The 27,607-nt window shown below is 44.6% G+C and overlaps 1 protein-coding gene across 11 annotated transcripts in view; it reads left to right on the top strand.

Annotated features, from left to right (window-relative positions):
* The window catches only part of LOC106634675 (uncharacterized), a 77,797-nt gene that overhangs the window by 39,728 nt on the left and 10,462 nt on the right, over positions 1 to 27,607 (top strand). For 3 of the 11 annotated variants that reach the window (XR_010111953.1, XR_010111954.1, XR_010111952.1), the window contains exons 1-4: positions 4,677 to 7,125; positions 7,424 to 8,284; positions 12,546 to 12,636; positions 18,003 to 18,086. Coding sequence is in view for 1 of the 11 variants with exons in the window: in XM_063603755.1 (XP_063459825.1) it covers positions 2,121 to 2,202; positions 4,607 to 4,670; positions 6,965 to 6,976 (158 nt within the window). In the remaining 10 variants the exon portion in view is untranslated. The other 8 variants (XR_010111948.1, XR_010111949.1, XR_010111950.1 and 5 more) reach the window with 7 other exon arrangements.

Below are 27,607 nucleotides of genomic sequence, written 5' to 3'. Positions count from 1 at the left end.
CATTCTCCTGCCTCAGCCTCCCGAGTAGCTGGGACTACAGGCGCCTGCCACCATGCCTGGCTAATTTTTTGTATTTTTAGTAGAGACGGGGTTTCACCGCGTTAGCCGGGATGGTCTCGATCTCCTGACCTCGTGATCTGCCAGCCTCGGCCTCCCAAAGTGCTGGGATTACAGGCGTGAGCTACCGCACCGGGCCCATAAATGCTTTTGTATATATTTGTATATGCTTAGATAAAATATACGTGGATTTCCCTGAAACTCATAATGAGGATTAACTCTGGGGAGTAGGATTTGGTTGAGGGGATCGAAATATTCTTATTTTAATTTTATGCACTTCTATACAGTTTGAACTTATTTTAACAGGGTTTACTGCATAACCTTTTTTTCTTAAAAAACAAAGATAACATAGGAGTTTCTGACCTTGAGATTCTTTTCTGCTATAAAGCTCTATTTTAAAATTTGAGCTGGGGGAAGAGGCAAACTGTGAGATGTGCCTCAGTCTCCTCCCCTGATTAAAATAGTTCAGTGACATCCCAGTGTTTTGGTGATCAAGTCCAAACTCCTGAATGTGGCACTGCAGGTTTTCTTGATCTGGCAATGTGTCTGTCTCTTCAGTATCTTCTGCAACCCTCCAACCCATAGACTGTGTTCTCACTGGAACTCACTAGGTTGTGGGGTTCTCCAGGTGCTCTGTCGCCCAGGCTGGAGTGCAGTGGTGCCATCTCGGCTCACTGCAACCTCCTCCTCCTGGGTTTAAGTGATTCTTGTGCCTCAGCCTCCCGAGTAGCTGGGAGGACAGGTGTGCGCCACCAGACCCAGCTAGTTTTTTAGTAGAGACGGAGTATTGCCATGTTGGTCAGGCTGGTCTTGAACTCCTAGCCTTAAGTGATCCGCCTGCCCCGACCTCCCAAAGTGCTGGGATTACAGGCATGAGCCACCACGCCCGGCCAGGATTCTCCATGACTTCTGACACGCTTTAGCTTTTACAAAGGATGCTCGTGGCCTGTAGTGGCATCCTCAGCTGCCAAGCCTCAGTGTAAGTGTCACCTTATCCAGAAGATCTGGCCCACTCACCTTCTCTACCTGTTTGGGTACAGTGCTGCTCCTAAATGCTCCCAGGTACCCCAGGCGTACCTTGTGTGTTCTATCACTTATGTCCTCCTGGGTATTAGTCTCCTGTTGCTCCCTAGGTGACAGCCCCCTGAAGGCAGAGGCTGTGCTTTGTGTCTCTGTGCCCTTATTGCATGCATGGCTCACTGCCTGGCCCCAGGAGGCCCTCCCTCAGAAAGCATCCACCCCCGATCCCCACTTCATGGGATCCACTCATTGGCAGCCTCAAAGAAGTAAGAGAGACTGAATTTAAAAGTCCTTGCAAAGGCTGGGTGTGGTGGCTCACGCCTGTAATCCCAGCACTTTGGGAGGCCAAGGCGGGCCGATCACCGGGTCAGGAGATCGAGATCATCCTGGCTAACATGGTGAAACCCCGTCTGTACTAAAAATACAAAAAATTAGCCGAGGGTGGTTGCAGGCGCCTGTAGTCCCATCTACTCGGGAGGCTGAGGCAGGAGAATGGCTTGAACCTGGGAGGCAGAGGTTGCAGTGAGCCGAGATCGTGCCACTGCACTCCAGCCTGGGCGACAGAGCGAGACTCCATTTCAAAAAAAAAAAAAAGGCCTTGCAAATGACTTCTTTACATAGAACCTAAATTAAAATTTGGAATCACAAAACACAGCATTTTATAATCTGGAAAGGATTTAGAAGTTATCTAGGGAGGTTGTTTTCAATCAAGAGTTGGTGGACTAGTACAAGTCTGAGGCACAGTTTTCACACTCCAGGGCAAAATGAGAAAAACATGAGCAATGGAGCAGACAAAAAAATAAAAATCAGGATAAATGCATTACATTTAATGATGGTTTCTTATTCAGAGAGTATGTTGCCCTCCTCCCATTTTAAGGTTATTTATAGATGATATGCTAGTATGTGGTGGTGTTGTGTTTTTATTTCCTTGGTAACCCTGCATTAGTTGTTAGTTCCTTCTTGATTTTTTTTTTTTTTTTAGTTTAATTGGTCTATTAAATCTAAAAGTCTGGAAACCCTAGCTCTTGTGTCTTTACCCTCAGAACTGAGATCCAGAGAGATGATGACTTTGCCCATAGACCAAACAAAGAAATACATGTTTCAGTCCTGTGTCCTCCTGCTATGGTATGTAGTGCAGTTGTGTACTTTAAAAAATATTGTCTATATTTGGTGTGATTGGTTTTCTGTTCAGCATTTTAAATTCAGAAATGAACCAGTCAGTTAACATATTTGTTGTATTGCAATTGGAAACAGTCTTGCTCTCTCAGAAGCGTCTGTAACCATATGGTATTACTGTCTGTCAGTATTTGGTGAGGTTTTAAGAAATGTCAGAGTTCTGAAGTTATATATTAAATATATGTAATGTTATTATTGACTTTGATATGAAAATAAAGACTGTTCTCTTTCAATTTTTGAATGCTTACTAAGTTTGAAGATGCTGTAAGCACCTTAAAAAAGAATTTAAATGACTGAATTTGGCTATTGCTGTAATTCTGCTTTTTAACATCTGAATACTGTTCAACTGAGAAATTCCACTTCTAAGAGCTTATCATAAGAAAATAATGAGAGATACATTATGCAGAGATGTATGTATAAAGCTGTTCATTAAAGCATTTGTGTTAAACATCAGAAATAAATGTCCAATAACAGGAAATTGGTTAAATACATTTTGTTACAGTAACTTAATGAAAAGTACTTTGGTTATTAAAATGGCTGTACAGTGGACCCTTGAGCAACATGGGTTTGAACTCTGCAGGCCCACTTACGCATGGATTTTCTTCCTCCTCTGTTGCCCTTGAGGCAGCAAGACCAACCCCACTTCTTCCTTTTCCTCAGCCTGTTCAACATCAAGACTATGAAGATGACGAGTTTTTTTTAATTTTATTTTTTGAGCGGAGTCTCACTCTATCTCCTAGGCTGGAGTGCAATGAAGTGGTCTTGGCTCACTGCAACCTCAGCCTCCTGAGTAGCTGGGACTACAGGCGCGTGCCACCACACCTAGCTAATTTTTGTATTTTTAGTAGAGATGGGGTTTCGACATGTTGGCCAGGCTGGTCTCAAACTCCTGACCTCGTGATCCACCCACCTTGGCCTCCCAAAGTGCTGGGATTACAGGCGCGGGCCACCGCACTCGGCCAAAGATGAAGACTTTTATGTTGATCCATTGCCACTCAATGAATAGTAAATATATATTCTCTTCTTTATGATTTTCTTTGTAACATTTCATTTTCTCTAGCTTACTTTATTGTAAGAATACAGCATGTAATACATATAACATACAAAATATGTATTAATTGATGGTTTATGTTATTGGTAAGGCTACTGGTCAGCAGTAGGCTGGCAGTAATTAAGTTTTTGGGAAATTGAAAGTTATCTAGAGAATTCTGACTGCGGGATTTGTGCGGGATAGGTACCCCGAATCCCTGTGCTGTTCAAGGGTCAACTGCATTTTTATTTTTTATGTTCTTGTCTAAATTTTCTAATTTTATTTACCACAATTATATTGTACTTATATAACTAAAAAGTGATAAAATTCGACTAGCTCAATGCTTTGTACAAATAATGTTCCTTATTTGTTTTTCATTTGCTTTTTTTCAACTTGACATTGTTGATTAATATAATTTGACAGCCAATCAAAGTTCAGTATATGCAGATTCTAAGTTTTAATTTTTTGATTTCACTGTTATATCTTCTATTTTTATGTAGTTTTCCTTTCCTGAGACTGAACTGCTGTAAATCAGCACATAGTCCAACGGGAAGCTGTCATTTTCACTTTCAGCATCGTGCTCTCCTGCAAGTTCTTATTGGAGGTTCTAATTAAGTATCAATAGGGTCAAGCACCATAAACTCAAAGATCTAGAAGACATTTGAAGACGCAATTGTCTAAATATTTCTTTCTTTTTTTTTTTTTTTTTTTTGAGATAGAGTCTCACTCTGTCTCCCAGGCTAGAGTGCAGTGGTATGATCTCAGCTCACTGCAACTTCCGCCTCGTGGGTTCAAGTGATTCTCCTGTCTCAGCCTCCCAAGTAGCTGGGATTACAGGCGCACGCCACCACGCCCAGCTAATTTTTGTATTTTTAGTAGAGATGGGGTTTCACTGTGTTGGCCAGGCTGGTTTCGAACTCCCGACTTCAGGTGATCTGCCCGTCTCGGCTTCCCAAAGTGCTGGGATTACAGGCGTGAGACACCATGCCCAGCCAATATTTCTTTTTTTCTCTAGACCCAACTGCATCTTAGCTCAGAGTAGGAATATTGGCCATGGGATTTTCTAGGTTTGCAGCCTGTTGGCCTAAAATCTAGAAAGAATAGCATCCTTAGTATTTCCAGCCCCAAAGTAGTCTTCTTGAAAAAGGAAGATAGTAGGAGCTTGATTATATTGTGACTGTGTATGCCTGTGTATGTGCCCACTTGTGTGTGTGCCAGAGAGGGAGGGAAGGTGAGTTGGAATGGGTAAAGGAGTTTCTGGTATCTTTGGCACTAGGTTAGTTTGCTTTTTTATAGCTCACAATCTCCAATCGTTCTTCCTAGTGTGTCCGGAATTGGTGGGTTCTTGGTCTCACTGACTTCAAGAATGAAGCTGCGGACCCTCGCGGTGAGTGTTACAGTTCTTAAAGGCAGTGTGTCCAGAGTTTGTTCCTACTGATGTGTGGATGTGTTCGGAGTTTCTTCCTTCTGGTGGGTTCGTGGTCTCGCTGGCTCAGGAGTGAAGCTGCAGACCTTCGCGGTGAGTGTTACAGCTCTTAAGGCAGCGCCTCTGGAGTTGTTCATTCCTCCCAGCGGGCTCGTGGTCTCCCTGGGCTCAGGAGTGAAGCTGCAGACCTTCGCGGTGAGTGTTACAACTCATAAAGGCAGCGTGGACCCAAAGAGTGAGAAGTAGCAAGATTTATTGCGAAGAGCGAAAGAACAAAGCTTCCACAATGTGGAAGGAGACCCCAGCAGATTGCCACTGCTGGCTTGGGCAGCCTGCTTTTATTCTCTTATTTGGCCCCCACCCACATCCAGGTGATTGGTAGAGCCCAGTGGTCTGTTTTGACAGGGCGCTGATTGGTGCGTTTACAATCACCGAGCCAGACACAAAGGTTCTCCAGGTCCCCACTAGATTAGCTAGATACAGAGTGTCTATTGGTGCATTCACAAACCCTGAGCTAGACACAGGGTGTTGATTGGTGTGTTTACAAACCTTGAGCTAGAGACAGAATGCCGATTGGTGTATTTACAATCCCTGAGCTAGACACAAAGGTTCTCCACGTCTGCACCAGACTCAGGAGCCCAGCTGGCTTCACCCAGTGGATCCCGCACTGCGGCTGCAGGTGAAGCTGCCTGCCAGTCCCTCGCGGTGCGCCTGCACTCCTCAGCCCTTGGGTGGTCGATGGGACTGGGCGCTGTGGAGCAGGAGGTGGCGCTTGCTGGGGAGGCTCCTGCGGCACAGGTACCCACGGAGGGGGTGGGAGGCTCAGGCATGGCGGGCTGCAGGTCCGGAGCCCTGCCCCTTGGGAAGGCAGCTAAGGCCCCGGGAGAAATCGAGCACAGCGCCGGTGGGTCGGCACTGCTGGGGGACCCAGTACACCCTCCGCAGCCACTGGCTGCTAAGCCCCTCATTGCCTGGGGCCGGCAGGGCCTGCCAGCTGCTCCGAGTGCGGGCCGCCAAGCTCACACCCACCCGGAACTCCAGCTGGCCTGCAAGCGTCGCGTGCAGCCCTGGTTCCCGCTCGCGCCTCTCCCTCCACACCTCCCTGCGCCTCTCCCTCCACACCTCCCTGCAAGCTGAGGGAGCCGGCTCTGGCCTTGGCAAGCCCAGAAAGGGGCTCCCACAGTGCAGCGGTGGGCTGAAGGGCTCCTCAAGTGCCGCCAAAGTGGGAGCCCAGGCAGAGGAGGCACCGAGAGCGAGTGAGGGCTCTGAGGACTGCCAGCACGCTGTCACCTCTCACTAGTAGCTATCCTACTTTTAAATAAAGAATTAGGCTGGGCACGGTAGCTCACGCCTGTAATCCCAGCACTTCCGGAGGCCAAGGGGGGTGGATCACCTGAAGTCAGGAATTCGAGACCAGCCTGGCCAACATGGCAAAACTCCATCTCTACTAAGAATACAAAAATTTGCCAGGCATGGTGGCGGGTGCCTGTAATCCCAGCTGCTTGAGAGACTGAGGTGGGAGAATCACTTGAACCCGGGAGGCGAAGGTTGCGGTAAACCGAGATTGCACCACGGTGCTTCGGCCTGGGCGGCAGAGTGAGACTCTGTTTCAAAAAAAAAAGAAAAGAATTGATTACTTGTTCTACATCTGATTCTCTAGATTGGAAGAGACACTAGGGCAGAACCATGTCTTTCCCTCTCTCCCACTATTTCCCCAGGGCCTTTTGTATATACAGTGAAGATTTCATAAATATTTGTTGAATGAATGCCTGTATGGGTTTTAAAAACCTGTCTTTCCCCTCTTCCTTTTTTTTTTTTTAACCTGGCTAACAGCTTCTGTGGCTGTTGTAGCTTTCTTTCTTCTTCTTGCTACTTCTTAAAGCCATTTCTAGAAGAGAACTACACCTTCAGACTGAAAGAGGTACTTGGCTGCTTCTGCAGCAGAAGGTAGGCCCACCCTCCATGCGTAGTGATCTCAGAAGGGCGGGATCTAGGCCTCAGCCTTGTTTATGGATTGAGGTTTGCTCCTCCTTTTTTTCTAGCTATTCCTATGCTCTAGGTAGTGCTGTGGCAAAAGCCAAGGATCTGTCTCAACGTCTGCAGTAACACAGGGCTGTCCTAAACACAGTTGCCTTTTTAGGAAAACTGATTTGGATGAGAACAACCATCTTTAATTTGTGCAACGTACTGTGTTTTATCATGGGAGAGCATGGTGAAGGCACAGGTTTTTGTTCACTGCTGTTTCCACCCTTAAGGACCGTGTGTGAATGCCTGCTCTGTGAGCCCTCAGAATCTACTGGCCAAATGAGTGCGTGGAGGAAATGTGCTCAGAGCTGCTGTGTGTCATCCTGTGTTTGAAGTGCTCCTGCAGCTATCATTCATCCAGTTAAGAATTTGAAGAAGTGTGTGCACAAAGGTGACACTTTGCTTATCCTTTCCCCAAAATTACAGTTCTAAAATTTTCCTATACAATCCTTCTAAATTGGATGACAGTTGTCCCATTTTCCTTTGCAAGATGTACCAGACTATTAATATTGGTGACCATGGGCTAGGGAGTATGTTCTTGATAAATTTACAAAATCTTCTGATCAACTATAGACTTTAAAAATATAACAAATCAATTTTTTAATAAAATCCTCTCTGTCTCTCTCTCTGTCTCTCTCTCTCTCTCTCTATATATATATATTTGCTTTTTGTTTTTGTTTTTTTTTTAGACGGAGTCTCACTCTGTTGCCCAGGCTGGAGTGCAGTGGCACAATCTCGGCTCACTGCAACCTCTACCTCCTGGATTCAAGCAGTTTTCCTGCCTCAGCCTCCAGAGTAACAGGGATTACAGGCATACTCCACCTTGCCCTGCTGATTTTGTATTTTTAGTAGAGACAGAGTTTCACCATGTTGGCCAGGCTGGTCTTGAACTCCTGACCTCAAGTGATCCACTGCCTCAGCCTCCCAAAGTGCTGGGATTATAGGCGTGAGCCACTGCGCCTGGCCAAATGCTCTACTTTTTAATCAATGTTTTCCAAAATAGGGATTTTTGCTATGTGCTTTAGAAATTAGAGAACAAATGGTGATAATATATGCTAAACTTAAAATTAGTATGCCTCCTTTTATAGACAACAAGAACTTTGTCACTTCCCAGTTTGTCTTGTCATTCAGGAGGCTCAGAGCTACGATTTGTGCCCACTCGTGCTGCCTATTCTTAACTTTGATTTCCTGAAGCAGCGATTTCATCTCCGTTTCCCCTCATCACCTGTTCTTTTAACTGTTTAAAAACAGCATTACATTTTGTTGCAAGTGGCCTCAAATTCTTTTTGGTAGAAGGGAAATTGTAATTCGTGAGAAGAAAAAAATTTTCCTAACTATTCTCAGGTGTGTTTAAGGGCTGCATTCCATGATGCTATCAGTGCCTTCTTTCAGCTCACAGGATATTGGCCATGTTAATGAGTCTGATGTTGCTAGTATCACAGGCACCGGAAAATATGCACATTATGCTGGAGCATTAGAATGCAACAGAAAGAGCCCTGGGCTTGGAGTATGCAGAACTGGTTCTTGTTACAACTCCTCTTACTAGTGGGGTAAGTTACTTAGCCTCCTTGGACAAGTTACTTAGCCTCTCTGTGCCTCAGTTTCTCTTCTATTGGGTATAAAATCACATGCGGTACCTACTGCAGTGGGTTCTCATGATGTGAAATGACATAATGTATGCCAATGTGTTTTGTAAACATTGCAATTGTCTGCGCTTTTTTTTTTTTTTTTTTTTTTGAGATGGAGTCTCGCTTTGTTGCCCAGGCTGGAGTGCAGTGGCACGATCTCGGCTCACTGCAACCTCTGCCTTCCAGGTTCAAGTGATTCTCCTGCCTCAGCCTCCCGAGTAGCTGGGATTACAGGTGTGCGCCACCACGCCCAGCTAATTTCTGTATTTTTAGTAGGGACGGGGTTTCACCATGTTGGTCAGGCTGGTCTCGAACTCCTTACCCCGTGATCTGCCCTCCTTGGCCTCCCAAAGCACTGGGATTACAGGCATGAGCCACTGCGCCTAGCCAGTTGTCTGCACTTTCGTGTCCCCCACAAGTCTGTAAGTTCCTCAGAATCAGGGGCTGCATCTTGTTCAGATGTGTGCTCCCAGGGCCTGGTTTTTTGACCTAAAGATGCACTTTAAGAGAAGGTCCTAGGCCGGGCGCAGTGGCTCATGCCTGTAATCCCAGCACTTTGAGAGGCCGAGGCAGGCGGATCACCAGAGGCGGGGAGTTTGAGATCAGCCTGGCTAACATGGTGAAACCCCGTCTCTACTAAATACACAGAATTAGCTGGGCGTGGTGTTGCATGCCTGTAATCCCAGCTACTCAGGAGGCTGAGGCAGGAGAATCACTTGAACCCAAGAGGTGGAGGTTGCAGTGAGCCGGGATTGAGCTACTGCACTCCAGCCTGGGTGACAGTGAGACTCAGACTCCAACCAAAAAAAAAAAAAAAAAGTTCCTAAATGTGGCTGACACTGTTACTCATTGTTTTCTTGCAGAAAAGCCCACTGGTGTTTGTTTATTAACAAACCAAGTCATTGTTCAGCTGGGTTTCATTGAGTGCCTTCTGTGTGCTTTCTCTTGCCCCCGGGGTGTTCAGCTGAGAAAGAAGTATGGATGATAAGCAAAGAAAAATGGAAACCCACACATTATAGATTCATATGTGTCTGAGGTCACAAAATGGTGACTTAAGGGAAAAAATCTGCTTCTAGACATGCTTTCTTTGGCTCAAACACTAATTTTTAAAAATGTAAACCAACAATTTAAAATGCAGAAATTTGGATTTTGCTTTCTCTTGAAAATGTGCAGAGCTGGTCACACTAAGTCAGGCCCTCCATTGAGACAACAGAACAGTGCAGCACAGCTGCAGCCACTTCAGGGATGCCCTCACTTGCTTACCACGGGGGTGGCCCCGTCCCTCCTCATCCTCTCCTGAACACCAAGGCAGATAGGAAGTGCCATTATCATCACATTTGTTATGCTTGCACTTAGGTAGCATTTATTGCATACCAGGCACTAGTCTGAGCACTTTGGTTAACTATCATCCATCCGTCTATCTGTCTGTCTATCTGTCTTTGTATGTATCTATCTCTGTGTCTATCTACCTATCTATCTATCCATCCATCCATCCATCCTTCCATCTATCTGCCTAGCTACCTACCTATCTATCTATCTTAAAGGTAAGGAAGGCTGGGTGTGGTAGCTCACGCCTTAATCCGAGCACTTCTGAAAGCCAGGTGGGTGGATTGTTTGAGTCCGGGAGTTCCAGCAGCCTGGCCAACATGGCAAAACTGTGTCTTTACAAAAACCACAAAAAATTAGCCAGGTGTGGTGGTACATGCCTGTAATCCCAGCTACTTGGGAGGCTGAAGTGGGAGGATCACTTGAGCCTAGGAGATCAAGGCTGCAGTGAGCTGTTCTGAGGCCACTGCACACCAGCCTGGCCAACAGAGCAAGAACTTGTTTCAAAGAAAAAATAAATAGGCTGGGTGTAGTGACTCATGCCTATAATCCCAGCACTTTGGGAGGCCAAGCTGGATGGATCACCTGAGGTCAGGAGTTTGAGACCAGCCTGACCAACATGGTGAAACCCTATGTCTACTAAAAATAGAAAAATTAGCCGGGTGTGGTGGCACGTGCCTGTGGTTCCAGCTACTTGGGAGGCTGAGGCAGGAGAATTGCCTCAATTCTCAGGAGGTGGAGGTTGCAGTGAGCCAAGATTGCACCACTGCGCTCCAGCCTGGGTGACAGAGTAAGACTCTGTCTCAATAAATAAATAAATAAAAATAAAGGTAAGGAAAGTGAGGCACAGTTAGTGTGTGGTGGTCCGGGATTCAAACCCTGGCTAACTAGTTCTCCAAGTTCTTGCTCTTAATCACTCAGCTATATCAAATCTCAGTACTCCTGTTGTGGGGAAGATATGAAGCATCAAGCCTAATAGAAATGTAAACTTGTACCTGAGTCTCTTTTCCAGGACACCGTGTTCTGTTTAATTAGAGAGGGAGTCATAAACGAAGTGATTTTGTAGAATTTTTTTTTTTTTTTTTTTTTTTGAGATGGAGTCTTGCTCTGTCACCCAGGGTGGAGTCCAGTGGCATGATCTCGGCTCACTGCAACCTCCACTTCCTGGGTTCAAGCGATTCTCCTGCTTTAGCCTCCTGAGGAGCTGGGACTACAGGTGCCCGCCACTGCAACTGGCTAATTTTTATATTTTTAAGTAGAGACGGGTTTTCACCATGTTGGCCAGGCTGGTCTCAAACTTCTGACCTCAGGTGATCCGCCTGACTTGGCCTCTCAAAGCGTTAGGTGTTTACAGGCATGAGCCACTGCACCTGGCCTGATTTTGTAGAATTGTAAAGATAGAGTCCAGGCCTGTTAAACACACCATGCAGAAACCTCTTTGGAGATCCAGGGGTAGCACACATTGAGAGAAAGCAAGGTTAACTTCCCCGAAGACGGGTGCAAACAGAAGATAAACAGGAGGTGAGGTGCTGCAGCAGAGACCCATGACTTGTAGCTTGGATCAGATACCTGAGGAAAGTAGACTGACCTGGGTGCGTTAGGGAGGGCGGCAATAAGGCTGAAGTCCTGTTTGACCAAGGTGATGTGGGCTGAATCGGCATCCTTACAGGAGGCCTGCTGAACTTCATTCATTGCTTTCACAATATAAGAAAGTCAATTTTGTAACACAGGTGTCCCTATAATACTGGCCTGACTGTTTACTTCTGCTTCAGTCCCTGAGCATATGAGCAAATACTTCAGGCACTATAACGAGCAGAAACTTGAGACAGAGCTTATCTTGTAATGCTGGGTCTTGCATCATATCCAGGGTGTGGTGTTACTTTAGAAGGCAAGTTAAATAATTACGTGTTTTCAGATTGAGCAAACAGTGCATGTGCTCTGAGAAGGCTAAGGATTCATACTCTGAGAGCCCAGTAAATTAACTTATTCAGTGGGATGGTAGGCTCAGTACCTGGGTATGTCAAATGGTCTCAATATATTACATATAAAAACATACACACACATGCATATACATACATACACATATGTGTGTGTACATAGATATGCATGTGTACATATAGATATATACATATGCATGTGTATGTATAGATATATACATATGCTTATGTTAAATATTTATGTATCACCTTGTATATAATCATACTTACTTACAAAACAGCCCGGAAAAGCTTGGAGATGTTAAGTGAATCAATTAAAGCTAATTCAGGCAAGCCTCAGTCATTGACCCACCCAATGTGTACTGTCTTTATGACATGTGATATATTTAGTACAGTACTTTGTGTTTTTGATGTTCCCTAACAACATAATAAAGTAAAAAAATTAATGTTGAAAAACATTAGGGTCACCCTAAACTGCCTTCTTTAGAAAATACAAATGTGACATTCTTTCATTAGTTACATTATTCTCTTATTCTATTGTTATTAATTCGTTACATTCTTTTAAATAGCTACATTTTTTATTCTCTTATTCTTTCTTTCTCTTGGACAGAGAGATTGGAACTGTGTCTAACTCTGTCATGTAGTAACTATTGTCATGTAGTAAATGTTCATAAGCATCAGTAGTGATGATCTGCAGCCCCATCCCTGCCTGGTCTCTGTTTCCTTGGTTTATTGCTCTTAGATAATTTCTTCCTTTTTCTATTTTTGCATTTTCAAGAACAATGCAAGGCATGATAGTTATCTGATTCAGGACTTTTAAAACACACTTGAAATATGACAATTGCTTGTTATTCTAGCTCGATAACAAATCTAAGGGCAAGCTATTGAGCACTGATTTGTCCTTTTCTTCCTCATTCCAGCTGCTATGGACCTAAAGTGGAGGGCTTTGAAATTTCCTGCTTAATTGGGCTGCATGTCATTGCTGTCCTTAGAAGTTGCTCCGGGATGCAGGTGCTGGTTTCTTGGATCTCCTTTGCTGGAATTTTGCATGTCTTGTTTTGTTGTTGTACCAGCTTTGTGGATCAGCCAACATCCTTGGCTTGCCCTGTGGGGAGTGGGGTGGGACACATCTTGGATTGCTCTATTCCAGGGATGTCCAACCTTTTGGCTTCCCTAGGCCACATTGGAAGAAGAAGAATTGTCTTGGGCTACACATAAAATACACTATCACTAAAATAGCTGATGAGCTAAAAAAAAAATCGCAAAAAAATCTCATAATGTTTTAAGAAAGTTGATGAAGTTGTATTGGGCCACATTCAAAGCTGTCCTGGGCCACATGCAGGCTGAGGGCTGTGGATTGAATAAACTTGCTCTATTCCCTTTGCAGTAGATGCCATCTGAGTATGGGTCTCCTTTGCTTGGGTCATTCACATGTTCTGGACTTTTTATGCTCCTTTTGGAAGGTCCTCAAAGGTCTGCATAAAGACTTTTGGTGCACTTAAAGCTATGCTAGCAGAAGCGTGAAATCACCTCCCAAAGGAAGTGGGTCCTGCCTCCTCAGAACCAGAAAAGGGAAGGCCATAACTGGAGCAGTAACCTACCGCAGCCAAGTCTCAGTTTCCTCATCTGTAAAGTGTGAGAGTCAGGCAAAATTGCCTCCAAGATCCTTTTCTGCTCGAATATTCATTGAGCCAAAGAAGGTTAAGAACACATATAAATTGAGAATTCTGTAATTTTAAGATTCATCTGGAAAAATGGCACCCTGGCACCAGCCATCAGGACTAAGATGGAGAGTTTGCAGTCAAATGAAATTAAGGTTGAACCCAGTTCTGCCAGTTCCTTGCTCCATAACCCCTAGAAAATTACTTCTGTCTGAGCCTTGGGATTCTCTGTCTCTTTTTTATTTATTTATTTATTTATTTTTGAGACAGAGTCTCGCTTTGTCGCCCAGGCTGGAGTGCAGTGGTGCGATCTGGGCTCACTGCAACCTCTGCCTCCTGGGTTGAAGTGACTCTCATGTTTCAGCCTCCCCAGTAGCTGGGATTTCAGGCATGCGCCACCATGCCCGGCTACTTTTTTGTATTTTTAGTAGAGATGGGTTTTTGCCATGTTGGCCAGGCTGGTATTGAACTCCTGACCTCAAGTGGTCCGTCCTCCTCGGCCTCCTAGAGTGCTGGGATTATAGGTATGAGACACGGCACTTGGCTGGGATTCCCTCTTTAAAATGGAAATACTGCTATCTACAGAGCAGCACTGTTGTAAAGATTTAGTACATGTTCATAATACATTTGAGGTGCTACAAGCCTAGCTGGCACATAGCAGTCATTCTGAAAATGGCAAAAGTTACTAGGATGACAGTAATCTTATGATTACTTGTGGCTACATGGTTTTTGGACTAGCTAAGGGTTTGAAATAGATGCGATCTAAGGAAGATGACATATGCAGAATTCTTTGAAGTTAAAGCAAGGCTGAGAATGACTTTGAGGGTAGAGCAGCTACTGAAATAAATGATGCAAAGGATGTGATTTTAAAAATTCAGATGAGAGTCTGGGCACGGTGGCTCACGCCTATAATTCTAGCACTTTGGGAGGCCAAGGTGGGTGGATCACCTGAGGTCAGGAGTTCGAGATCAGCCTGGCCAACATGGTGAAACCCCATCTCTATAAAAATACAAAAATTAGCCAGGCATGATGGTGGGTGCCTGTAATCCCAGCTACTTGGGAGGCTGAGGCAGGAGAATCACTTGAACCTGGGAGGCAGAGGTTGCAGTGAGCCAAGATTGCGCCACTGCAATCCAACCTGGGTGACAGATTGAGACTCTGTCTCAAAAAAAAAAAAAAAATTCAGTTGAGGGGCTCTGATGGGCAAGATAATTTATTCATTTATTACCCATGTATACACTTGTAATAGTGTCAATATTTTGATGAGAAAATCTCATTATCAGTTTTGTGCCTTGTCCATGATTTATCTCCTGGATATAGTCATTTTTTGTATTCAATGATGGTGATTGGCCAGGCATGGTGGCTCATGCCTATAATCCCAGGACTTTAGGAGGCTGAGATGGGGGGACCGCTAGAGCCCAGGAGTTGGAGACCAAGTTGGGCAACATAGTGAGACCCCTGTCTCAAAAAAAAAAAAAAATTAGCTGATGTGCATGCACCTGTATCCTCTCAGCTCCTCAGGAGGCAGAGGCAAGAGGATCACTTGAGCCGAGAAGTTTGAGGCTGCAATGAGCTATGATTGTGCCACTGCACTCCAGCCTGGGTGACAGTGAGACTGTTTTTTTTGTGTTTTTTTTTTTTGAAAAAAGATGGTATATTGATGACATATTGTCTCAGTCCATTTTGCATTGCTACTCAATATCTGAGGCTGGGTAATGTATATATATATATATAGAGAGAGAGAGAGAGAGAGAGAGAGACAGAGAGACAGAGACAGAGAGAGAAAGAGAGAGGTTTATTTGGCTCATGGTTCTGTAGGCTGTATCAGAAGCATGGCACCTGTATCTGCTCTCATGAGGGCTTTAGGAAGCTTCCACTCATGGAAGAAGGTGAAGAGGAGCTGGAGTGCGCAGATCACATGGCAAGAGGAGGAGCAAGAGAGAGAGAAGGGAGTTGCCAGACTTTTTTTTAACAATCAGATCTGGAGGGAACTAATAGAGGGAGAAGTCATTCATTACCAAGAGAAAGGCACCAAGCCAAGATTCACGTTTGGGCCCCATGACCCAAACACCTCCCACCAGGCCCCACCTCCAAACACTGGGGATCAGATTTCAACATGAAATTTGAAGGGAACAAATGTCCAAACGATATCACATATGGTTACTTTTGTTATCCATATAGAGACGAATGTATCTGAAAAGACCAACCCAGGATAAGCAGTTCTTTTTTCCAATACTCAAATATGAAGTTTGGCTTTATTTTGCAGCTACTATCAGTGTTTATTACACCCGTCAAGTTTATTGTTTCTGCAAATATCTGGACTCCTACCTTAGTTTAGATCTTCTTTACCTGGGCTCTCTCCTAGGAGATGTTTCATGTCCTCGAAATTCTTTGCAGAATTGCTTGTATATGAGCATATTTGTATTTTGGAAGAATGCCGGCCAGAGAAAAGGGATAAGACTCAAAACAACAACAACAACGACACACAAAAAAGCCAAGAACTGCTGCTGAAAGTGTCCCAGACTAGGGAAGAATAAAAATGATGTCACAAGATGGAAAGATGGCATAACACAGGCACAGGGAGGTCCCTAAGTACCCATCTACTTCTGCAGCTTTCATACAACTTCCACATATTCTGCTCCCTCTAACACACAACGTAATGGTTAAGTCTCTTTGGCAAGGTTTTCACGGTTTCAGATAGCTCTTTATGACATAACCCAGGGTCTGGTTGAATGGTCTGGAGGATCACTGGTGAATGGATGTGGAGACTTTGCGTGTTTCCCTTTGTCCCTAGAAAGGGCACTTTTGCTGTTTTACAGGAAGCCTAAAGTGTCAGAGAGTAAAGTTTCCAGGGAAATAAATGAAAATTGATTGGCCGGGCGCAGTGGTCACGCCTGTAATCCCAGCACTCTGGGAGGCCAAGATGGGTGGATCACAAGGTCAAGAGCTCGAGACCATCCTGGCCAACGTGGTGAAACTCCGTCTCTACTAAAAAAAACACAAAAATTAGCCGGGCATGGTGGCATGTGCCTGTAGTCCCAGCTACTCAGGTGGCTGAGGCAGGAGAATTGCTTGAACCTGGGAGGCAGAGGTTGCAGTGAGCCGAGATTGCGCCACTGCACTCCAGCCTGATAACAGAGAGAGACTCCATCCCCCCCCCCCCAAAAAAAAAAGAAAATTGATTTTGACACCAACAACCTAAAAGTGTAAAGTAGAAGTGGCAGGAAGAGATTAAAAAAAAAAAAAGAAGGAAAAGTGCTTGTTTTCCAGGTTTCATTTGCAAAGAGAATAAGTCCTTTGTGTCTGGCTTTGCCTAAAGGCCAGCAGGGGCCCCAGGGCCACACCCTAATGTGGTTTTGGCTCCATTCACTCTCTTCCTGCTCCTTTTTCCTCCTCCTCCTCCTCCCTCTCTCATGCACACACACACACACACACACAGACACACACTCTCATCTTTAAAAGGCACAACCAGGGCTGGGCGCAATAGCTCACGCCTGTAATCCCAGCACTTTGGGAGACCAAGACAGGTGGATCCCTTGAGGTCAGGAGTTCGAGACCAGCCTGATCAACATGGTGAAACCCCGTCTCTACTAAAAATACAAAAATTAGCTGGGTGTGGTAGCACGCACCTGAAGTCCCAGCAACTTGGGAGGCTGAGGCAGGAGAATCGCTTGAACCCAAAAGTGGAGGTTGCAGTGAGCTGAGATTGGGCCACTGCACTCCAGCCTGGGTGACAGAGTGAGATGCTGTCTCAAATGAAAAAAAAATAATAATAAAAGGCACAACCTTTATTATATCCCTAGTGTCAGGATGTGGAACATCTTAAGGAGATGTTGACTATCATAAATCTAGACTGGGAAAGGAAGTGGATTTTAGATGAACCTGATTTAAAAATACAAAACTTCTCTCTTGTTTTTTGAGACGGAGGTTCACTCTTGTTGCCCAGGCTGGAGTGCAATGGCGCGATCTCGGCTCGCTGCAACCTCCACCTCTCGGATTCAAACAATTCTCCTGCCTCAGCCTCCCAACCAGCTGGGATTACAGGCATGTGCCACCACGCCCAGCTAGTTTTATATTTTTAGTAGTGACGAGGTTTCTCCATGTTGGTCAGGCTGGTCTCGAACTCCTGACTTCAGGTGATCTGCCTGCCTTGGCCTCCGAAAGTGTTGGAATTACAGGCATGAGCCACCGCGCCCGGTCAAAACTTCTCTTTTAAAAAGGGAAAAAGATAAATAAATAAATAGAATTTGCTGAGCCTCTGTTGAATCCAAAGCTACTATTAGTCTACGAGGCAGTCAAAAACACAAAGTTCATTCATTCAAAAAATTATTCTGTAATGCATGTTGGACATGGAGGTCTGGAAGTTTACCTTCTGGTCTGGGAGACAGATCTCACTTACATGAAACAACTAAGGAGTAATCCGGTACAATCAGAGAAGGGGAAGTCAGAAGAATACATCAGATCATCAACAGACAAATATCCAATGTCCATCCATAGGAGGAATGGCTAGATGAAAGTGGTGGTTTCAAATGGTGGAATATTATTCAGCATTCAGAAGTAATCAACTAAATCTATGTGTAGTTACATGGATAGGTCTCAAAAATTATTTAGTGACTAAAGCAACTTTTAGGATATGTACACCATTATACAAAATATGTTTTATAAACCCACACATAATATTATTTTTAGTATGTGTGTCTGTGTTTCCTTTTAAAGCTCTGGAAGAAAACACATTGAATTCATGATCATGGTTAACCTTTGGAGAGAGAGAGGAGACCAGGATGAAGGAGCCAGTCGAAGGTATCCTTAGTTTGACGTGTTTTGTGTTGGTTTTGTATTTGGTGTTTTACTCTGGTGACTAGGAGTCTGGAAACCCAGTTTTCTTCTGCAGAAAGCAGTTGAGGATTTTGTAAATATCCTGCCTTCTTCTAATAGACCACATGACTTCCTGGTAGTCAGAGGTCCAGAGAGCTGGGTCTTTCCATTTTTTGAAGTTTCCAGCATAGTAAAAAATGAAGAAAGCCAAAAGAATGTTACAGCCAGCACAGGCACAGTATATTTTTAATGTTTATATTTAACTGTTAAAGTTGTGTGATGAATCCTTCCCCTTGACTCTTGTTGGCATGTCTGTATGAGACCATCCAAAGACTACATTTTATACCTTGAGCCAATGGTCGGCCCGCTCACTCCTCCAAGTGGCCCTGCTGCTGGCCCCAAGGAATCAGAAAAAGGCCTTGTATAAAACAGGCTGGCTGACTGGTGATGGGAGGGTGATAGAGGCATGTTCTAGTGCCTTCAGCTCTTTCCCCAGGGTGTAAATTCACTCCTAGGCCTGACAGTTGGATCTAGAACTTCTCTCCTGCAAAATGGGTTTATTTCAGAACTATGTGCTGTTCTACAACAATGAATGGAAAAAATTTTTACCTTCCTAACCATCCTCCCCGCCCTCAATTCAGGGCATTTAAGGTCAAACAGGCTTTTAATACACACACTGTGCCCGCTCCACCCAACTCTCCCTCCCACCATGCCCAAGGAGAGAATTTGGGCCAAATGTATCACTACAGTTTAATAGACCTGTAAAATGTCCAACCATTTTATTTCTGGAGCAGGAAATGTTCATCCTGAGAAAAAGTTGCAAAGGGACATAAATATTAAAAGTATGCATCTATTTCACTTTATAGAAGGGAAATGGATCTCGTTTTAAAGTCTTTATGTCTGTACTTGGCGACATTTTTGCATAAATATGTAGAGAATTAATAGCTTCAGCCAATTACGAACACACTTTTGAGATGTTTTAAAGAAGTCTGTCCCTCCAGTCTACCTCTTTTTAATATTAAGAGTTTTATATAAAGTGTTCTCATTATGAAAGCGCTAACTTGTCATTTGAAAGAATAGATTCATCTCAACAAATACACTCCAAAGTGAACCAAATGCTAATGCACATTTTATTGGATGAAAAGACAAACAACATAATTATACTTGAATTTCAGGGAATCAAAAGTAGTACAACAGCGTGTGCACCAGACTCCAGGGCAGGGTTCGTAAGTTAGCCATACACATGCTCATTTTTCCAAGCTGGGGAAGTTTGCTAAAATGAGCTGAGGGCTACTTCACCAGACTGACAAAAAGGAAAATGTCTATCAGTTTTTCTTTTGTTCTCTCTAGATCCTGTTCAAGTGTACACTGAGCCAGCAGGTTCACCAGAAAGCTATTGAGCGTTTGCTGGAACACATTATGCAGGGTGAATTTCTTCTGGAATGTTGCCAAGGATTTTTTATGCTTCTGTGGCAGGCATTTCTTGAACATTGTCATTTAGCCAAGCAAAGAAGATTTTCTTAAAGGATAGAAAATGTTTAAAAATTTTTGTTTGTTTGAAGATAGGTTAAATGGCTATATGATCTCAGGATAAGACAGAGAAAATCACTTATTCCTGTAAGTGATCTGATTAGGTTAGTGATGTTTTGCCTTTAAACAGATTCATCATTATTCCTAAAGTATTGCTATATTAATACTGTCTTCTAGAAAGTATCCACCAGTGCCTACTTTTCTTTGATATCATTAGCTGTTTTTCGAAACTGAATTTGCTCTTCAGAGATTTCTCATATGTTTGCGTATAAGGAACTACTGGTAATAGCCAAGAAAATTTGGAGGTGCAGAGAACATGCTGAAACAGAATTTTTCACTTTCAATTCTAGAACTATGCCATAAAAAAAAAAAAAGGAAAATGTAAAAATGTCTTTATATTAGAGCAGATATTTTTAAAGTATTGCAAATTCAATGATAAATTCTAAGGTTAAAATTGGACACATAAAAAATACAATATATAAATATCTCCCCAGAAATTATTATCTAATGAATAGTAAAAGCTGACTAAAACCATGTCATTTTAACAAGGGTTTAAATAGTACCAAGATTCTCATCATATGCTCTGAGATACCCAGTGATGTACAAGGTTTCTCTCTAAACATGGGGAGGAAAAATTCCAAATATAAAGATTTAAATCTTGTCTTTGCCATTCACTAGCTGTGTGATCTTGGGTAAGTTACCTGGTTTCTCTGAGTTTCAGTGTCATCTGTAAAACAGGAATAATAATACCTAGCTCAGAGGCGGGCGTGGTGGCTCACGCCTGTAATCCCAGCACTTTGGGAGGCCAAGGCAGGTGGATCACTAGGTCAGGAGTTTGAGACCAGCCTGGCCAAGATGGTGAAATCCCGTCTCTACTTAAAAAAAAAAAAAAATAGCCGGGCATGGTGGCAGGCGCCTGTGATCCCAGCTACTCAGGAGGCTGAGGCAGGAGAATCACTTGAACCTGGGAGGCGGAGGTTGCAGTGAGCTGAGATCTCGCCACTGCACTCCAGCCTGGGCAATAGAGTGAGACTCCGCCTCAAATAAATAGGTAAATAAATAAATAAAAGTAAATAAATAAATAAATAAATAATAATACCTAGCTCATGGGGCTGCTGTGGGTGTTTGTAAAGTATCTCAGTGGTGCCTACATATTGTAAAGGCTTATGAATATATTAGTTCCTTTCTCAACTTCCTCAATTCATTCCACCACTACAAGTCAATCTAGAGATTAAAATAGGCAAAACTGTGATCTACGTTAGGATGGGGTTGTTTGAGTGGTGGTTTATTTCTGACTGCTTCATTTTATGCTTGTATTTTAAATATACAAGTTTTTGTAAACATTCCTAAAACAAAACAGATCTGTTTTTATTTTGAAGAAGATCAGACTGATTCTGATATAATGTTTGGAGAACTAAATTATACACAGAATTTTGTCTCTGAAGAGTTAACTCTATCATGAAAATGCACTCAGTGAAAAGCAAACATCATGCCACCTTTCCATACACGGTATTATGTGTATTTGAATGAACGCATATGGAAAAACATGGCAATTCTTCTTTTATGCCTAAATCCTGTGGAATTTGCCGCCTCCTGTATTTAAGTTTGGGCTGTGATGGTAAACTTGGTTCCTTTCAACTGAGTGTTGTTATGTCTTTGGCACATTCCCACAGCCTAACCTCCCGTCTGTAACCTGCACCTGCAGTTCACAGGATTCAGCTCGGAGAGCTCCGTACTTCCGGGCCACTCAGGTACTTGTTAGTGCAGACTGTAAGTTTCTACCCCACAGTTTCTCCACCAGTTTAGATACTGCAAACATTTGGGTTTTGCAGTTTCTGCAATTTTTGTTTGGGTTCTTTAAAAACAGCTCTTCCCCCACCCCTAGCACACCACCATCTCTCCAAGGCACTCATTGTGAGATGGGAAGCCTGGCGCCTGTCGTTTGTATTCCAGATCGAAACTAGCAGAATTGAGATTTTCCTCCCTTTTTAGTGCCATGACAAACAAAAGAGGATATGACATGTATTTATTGTTTGGTAAAATGCAGGAGTATCAATTCCAGGAGACGTTGCATTTCCTTCATCTTTGCCTTGAGTTGTTTATGTGAACTATGGCCCTGTTTGTAGGAGACAGAGAGAAAGTATGAATTCGGTGGGAATGACGGGGGTTGGTGGGGGGGTGGGGGGTGGGGAGGAGGAGGTGGTGTGGGAAAACAACTCTCTCTTTTGCCATGAGGATCCAATTCCTGGAAAGAGCACGGTTAATGGCAAATAAAATTTCCTGGTCTTCGGCGCCAAGATTTGTGTTGTGTGAGTGTGCTTTATAAGCCTGTCACTGTTAGATGCAGGCTTATGCTTTTACGGCTGTCTTTAGCCTTAGCTTTTGTGGTTCTTCCGCCTGTACAGTATGCTCTTCCAAGGCAACTGTGGCTCATTGAGAGACCAGGCTAAAGCAGAATAGAGCAGATAAACAAATTCATAGGAGTCAATAATTTAATTTTTTTAATTTTTTTTTTTTTTTTGAGATGGGGCCTTGTTCTGTTGCGGAGGCGGGAGTACAGTGGCACAAGCACGGCTCACTGCAGCCTTGACCTCTGGGCTCAAGCAATCCTTACACCTCAGGACCCCACACTCAGCCCCCCGAGTAGTTGGGACTACAGGTGCGCATCACCACACCTAGCTAAGTTTTAAAATTTTTTGTAGAATCCACATCTCCCTATGTTGCCCAGGCTGGTCTCAAACTCCTGAGCTCAAGTGATCCTCTGGCCTCAGCTTCCCAAAGTTCTGGGATTACAGGCATGAGCCACTGCACCCAGCCACAATTTAATTTCTTTAAAAAACCATTTCAAAAGAGAATGGCAGAAAAACATGTGGCCAAAACAGCACCCACCCTTAAACAGATTCTTGATTGAGGGGTGGAGCTGGAGGCAGATGTAATACATCAATAGGGGTTCTTAAATATTCTAAAATAATTATTGGAAAGATAGTACTGAGGAGGCATGGGTCAGTCTGATGCTTCTTGATCACACTGAGGCTTGAGTTAAGGTCTAGGGAGTTTTCAGCACGGGCATCAGAATTTCTTTTTGATCCCTCTTCTCCTTTACAGTGGTTTGAGATATGGCTTCTTCGTGATGCTTGTGTGAGAGTAAAGGAGGACTCCAAACAAACAAATGCAGATAGCCCAGGGTGGAAAGGGCTGTGGAAAGGGTGTGTACCTGCCACACTTAGGGCAGCCAATCCAGAAAGGCTTCATTGAGGAGGTGTTTTGCAAATAACTAGATAAACAGGAAGTGAGGAGGAAGTGGTGGTGACGGGATCCTGTGGAACTAGTTTGGGCAAAGGGAAAAAGCATATGAAAACTAATAATAATAAGAGTGCCTAGCACTTGTTGAGAGTTTATTACAGGCAGCTGCTCTGCTAACTATTTTACATAGATGATCTCATTAAATTCTCACAACAAAAAAACTTTGGGTCCAATTTCATCCCCATTTTAATCCAGAGAAAATCAAGGCAGAGCAAGGCTATGCTACTTACCCTCAGTTGCACAGCTAGTAAGTGGTAGAACCAGGATTTGAATCTCAGAGTCCAGTCTCTTAACCTGTTTTTGCAGAAAGGATCTGCTCTGTTTGGGCCCTATTAAGGAGCTTGGTAAACTTAGAGCCTAGCCTGCTTCCTAGGTGGGAGATTGTTGGATTTTTACCTGGGAAGTGATATATTTCCTAATCACAAGCCTGATCAGAATTTTGCAACTGGGGTTTCTGGAGTGGGTGGCCAATGAGGGATGGGAGGGTACAAGTGAAACTTTAGTGATTTAAAAAATTCTTTTGCTTATCTCTATATGGGAGTAAAATTTTTCCTAAAATTTCCTAAATTTTTCTTCTAGGCATATGTGTATGTGTGAAAGGTAACTTGTAGGTGGCCTGGGAAATTAGTTATGTGTGTGGGAGGGCATGCTTGGGGGTGGGGGCACAGTTAGAAGTTAGAAGGCAAGAGATATCGATGATGTTGATGATGACAGTGAATATTTAATTAAGCACTTACGTACAGTGGAACTTATGTGCTACTCTGTTCTTATTTAATCCTCTCAATGGCCTGAAGAGATAGATAATCATACTCTCAACTTTCAAATGAAGAGACTAAGGTTCTCAGAGGTGAAATAGCATGTCCAAGGTCACACTGCTGGTAAGAGGCAGAGCCAGGATATGGGTCTGTATGATTTCAGTTTTTTTTTTTTTTTTTTTTTGAGATTGAGTCTTGCTCTGTTGCCCAGGCTGGAGTATAGTGGTGCGATCTTGGCTCACTGCAACCTCTGCCTCCTAGGTTCAAGTGATTCTCCTGCCGCAGCCCCCCGAGTAGCTAGGATTACAGGTGTGAGCCACCACACCTGGCCAATTTTTGTATTTTTAGTAGAGATGGAGTTTCACCATGTTGGCTAGGCCAGTCTCGAACTCCTGACCTCAAGTGATCCACCCGCCTCAGACCCCCTACATAGCTAGGATTACAGGCATGAGCCACTGGGCCTGGCCTTATTTCAGAATCTTAACCCTTAAACTCTGACCGCATGCCCTAGTGAGGGAGGCAAGCATACCCAGAGAGGTCTTAAGATGCCTGAGGTGCCAGGAGAGCATGGAGATGCCTGGGAAAAAGTATCATATACATTTGGAAACTTGAAAATTGACATATGATAATGGACTTTAGGAAATGAATGTGTAGAGGAAGAAGTCAGGTGATGCTGGTGTCCTGGGGACCACTCCACGGAAGGAGAGGACACTGGGAATAGAAGACCTTTGAAAATCGTGATGGGCTTGAAGATCCCAGGGCAGGTCCCACCACTTATTCGCTCTCACCTGGCATCTCAATCTCTGCATCTGTAAAAATGAAGAAAATAATCCATCTCCCTGGATGACTTCATGAGATTTTTTGTAGTCGTCAGTGAGGTACTGTACATAGACGTGCTGTAAGGACGAAAAGTTCTTCACAATAGGATGCATGGGAAAGCAAGCAGGGAGCAGTGGAGGAGGCTGAACCCAGAACGTGGGCTGAGGATGCTGGGAGGGAACAGGGTTGGGGGCTGAATCCTAACAGGAGGAAGCTACTGAGCTGCTCCTGTAAGTTGGGCCTGGATGGAAACCCTGGAAGCAGTAACTCCAAGAAAGATTCAAAAGTGGGACAAGAAGAGCAAGAACCAGGAACGGAAAAACTCCAAGGAACATGAGTGAAGAGGTAGGTGCTGCAGAGGAGCCCTGGTTGGGGTGTCTAAGTCAGGGATTCCTGCCCCAGCTCTGACCTGAACAGGTTCTTTGACCTTGAACACATGGCTTCCACTTTCTGGGCTTTGGTCTTCTCCTCTGTGAAAATGATGAAGTTGGCCTAGATGAACCCCACAGCACCAACTAGGAATGGCAAATACTGCTATGTCTTAGCCCAGGTCCAGGGCTGTGTGGAAGTGATATGGGAGGGGTACAGGGATGGGTAGAGAAAGGCAGGGTCCCTGACAAGGGCTCCACCCTTGTGCCTGAGCCCACGGACCTAGGTGAGGACAGGCACTCCTGTTTCCTTGCCCAAATGTTGCATTTTCCAAGACCACCCTGGCCCGTCACGCCCCCAATCCTGTGCCTATAAAAACCCCAAGACCTTAGCGGGCACATACACTAACAGCTGGACGTCAAGAGGAACACACCGGCAGAAGCACACACAAGTGGCTGGACATCGACAGGAACACACTGGCAGAAGAACACATAGACGCTGACAGACCATCAACAGCAGAATGACGCGGAGGGTGGTCGGAGGAGAGCCTGGCTGCTGAGCGGCCCGACTCCAGGGGAAGACCACCTTCCCACTCCATCCCCCTTCTGACTCCCCATCTATCTGCTGAGAGCCACCTCCACCATTCAATAAAACCTTGCACTCATTCTCTAAGCCCACACATGATACGATTTTTCCGGTGCACTAGGGCAAGGACCCGGGATACAGAAAGCCCTCTGTCCTTGTGATAACGCAGAGGGTCTAACTGAGGTGATGAACACAAGCTGCCGGCAGATAGCAAAGCTGAAAGAGCGCACTGTAACACACGCCCACTGGGGCTTAGGAGCTGTAAAGACTCAACCCTAGATGCTGCTGTGGGGTTGGAACCCACGCTCCCCGTGACCTGCCCATCTGCCTGCTCCCACTAGGGGTCTGAGTAGCAGGCACCGAAGAAGTGAGCCACGCCCTCTTTGCACACCCTTTGAGGAGGACAAGGGAACTTTTCCTGTTTCAGAAAGTTGTGTTGAGAAGAATGGCAAGGCTAACAGGGCAGGTGTCCGGGCGGAGGGGCGGAACTGGCTGTTGGCATGTGGTGGGGGAGATGCTTCATCCGGGTCTTGCATTTGTTCCCTCTGACACCAGCCTCGAAAAAACAGGACACTCACAGTTCAGGAAACTACCAAGGGTCCAAGGAGAGGCCTTGCTTGGCCGTGGTGTGGTCCTGCAACTCCAGGGCAGACCTAGACTCATGGGAAAGTCCCTGCTTTGTGATGAGGCTGAAAGAGGATGAGTGGGGAGTGGCCGGAAGAAGAAAGGTGACTCCCAGGGTTTGGGCCAAGGAAGGGTTTTGGAAAGGAAAGGGGACTCACAACAGGGCATGCTTGGGAGGTATTAAGGCTTTCAACCCTCGCCAAGGCGAATAACATGAGACTGTAAGTTAGCTATATATAGTGTGTAACCTGAAAATGCCTCCCCTTGCACCACTTGCACTGTTGAACTTATAGTGAGTCCCTCTGTGGAGGGTGGAGTGGGGGAAGAGGTTCTGCTGGGGACAGACAAAGGTAGGGAAGCACTCGCTGGCTTTGAAGAACTTCCTTGCTTTTTATGCCTAGGGTGTAACCAGAGACCAGTGTCAACAAGGAATCTGGCTTGGAACGCTTTTGTCTGCAGCCCTCTTTGGAGCGTGACTTGCTCTTTCAGATGTCAGTGAATTGTAAATTGTGTAATTTCAGGATCTGCCTATGCAGGGTCAGGAGACTTTTGAGGGGGTTGGTGGGAGAAGCATGGGTGGTGTCACTCAGACACCTAGGAAACTCTTGACCTGGTCTATCTTTAAGACCAGGTCAGCCACATGAAATCCTTACGTTGACAGGAGGGCAGAAAATATAGGTGGTTTTGGGTGTTAACATCTGAATTTGCTGTAGCAAACGGATCTCTGGCAAGTCTCTGAAGTAAAGTAATTTCCTAAGTTGAGAGGGGGCAAAAGCAAAACAGTCAGTTACTTGGTATGCTTAATCACACTTTTCTGGTTGTAACTGTGTGTTGTGGCCTATGAAAGACCACACTCTGTGCTCTGGGGAAGGGTACTAAGCTGGGAGGTCCTAAAGGTTGGGGCTAGGTCTTGATCATTTTCGATCTGCATTTCCTCTCCCCTACCTTCGGCTTAGCAAAGGATTTGACATTCATGCATGCACTCAGCAAAAATCGACTGGGTATTTATCTTCTTCCAGCCACTGTGTTAAGTCCTGGGGCCATAGATATGTACAGAACAAATCAGCTCTTGCTGTCTCCAGAACTTAATCTACCCGGGCTAGGGGGAGGCAAACAATGAAATTAACATATGATATGTCAGTTGGCAAGACTTGCTACCAGAAAAATAAAATAAAAATGAAGAGGATATGAGAGAGGGGTGGTATCTCTGGGGAAGGGCAATTGGAGCCGAAGTGAGGGAGCGAGCCTGCTGCCCGCTGAAGGAAGCCGTCCAAAGCAGAGGGGGTGTTCTGGAAAGGGTGGAGGGAAAGTGGCAGAAGGTGAGGTTAGAGGGGAATCAGAGGCAGAGGCCGTGTAGACCTTGTGGGCCTCATGGGTCACTCTGAGGATCTGAATTTTTTCTCTTTATGAGATGGGAAGCCTGTGGAGGGTTTTCAGAAGCAAGACAGGATCATTCTGGCTGCTGTTTTAAACAAATTGAAGAGGGCAAGGGTGGAAGGAAACAGGATACAATAATCTAAG

The sequence above is a fragment of the Pan paniscus genome, chromosome 3 (assembly GCF_029289425.2).
Source record: "Pan paniscus chromosome 3, NHGRI_mPanPan1-v2.0_pri, whole genome shotgun sequence".
NCBI lineage: Eukaryota > Metazoa > Chordata > Mammalia > Primates > Hominidae > Pan > Pan paniscus.
Note: the sequence above shows the minus strand (reverse complement) of the source record. Positions and strands in the feature narration are given on the sequence as shown.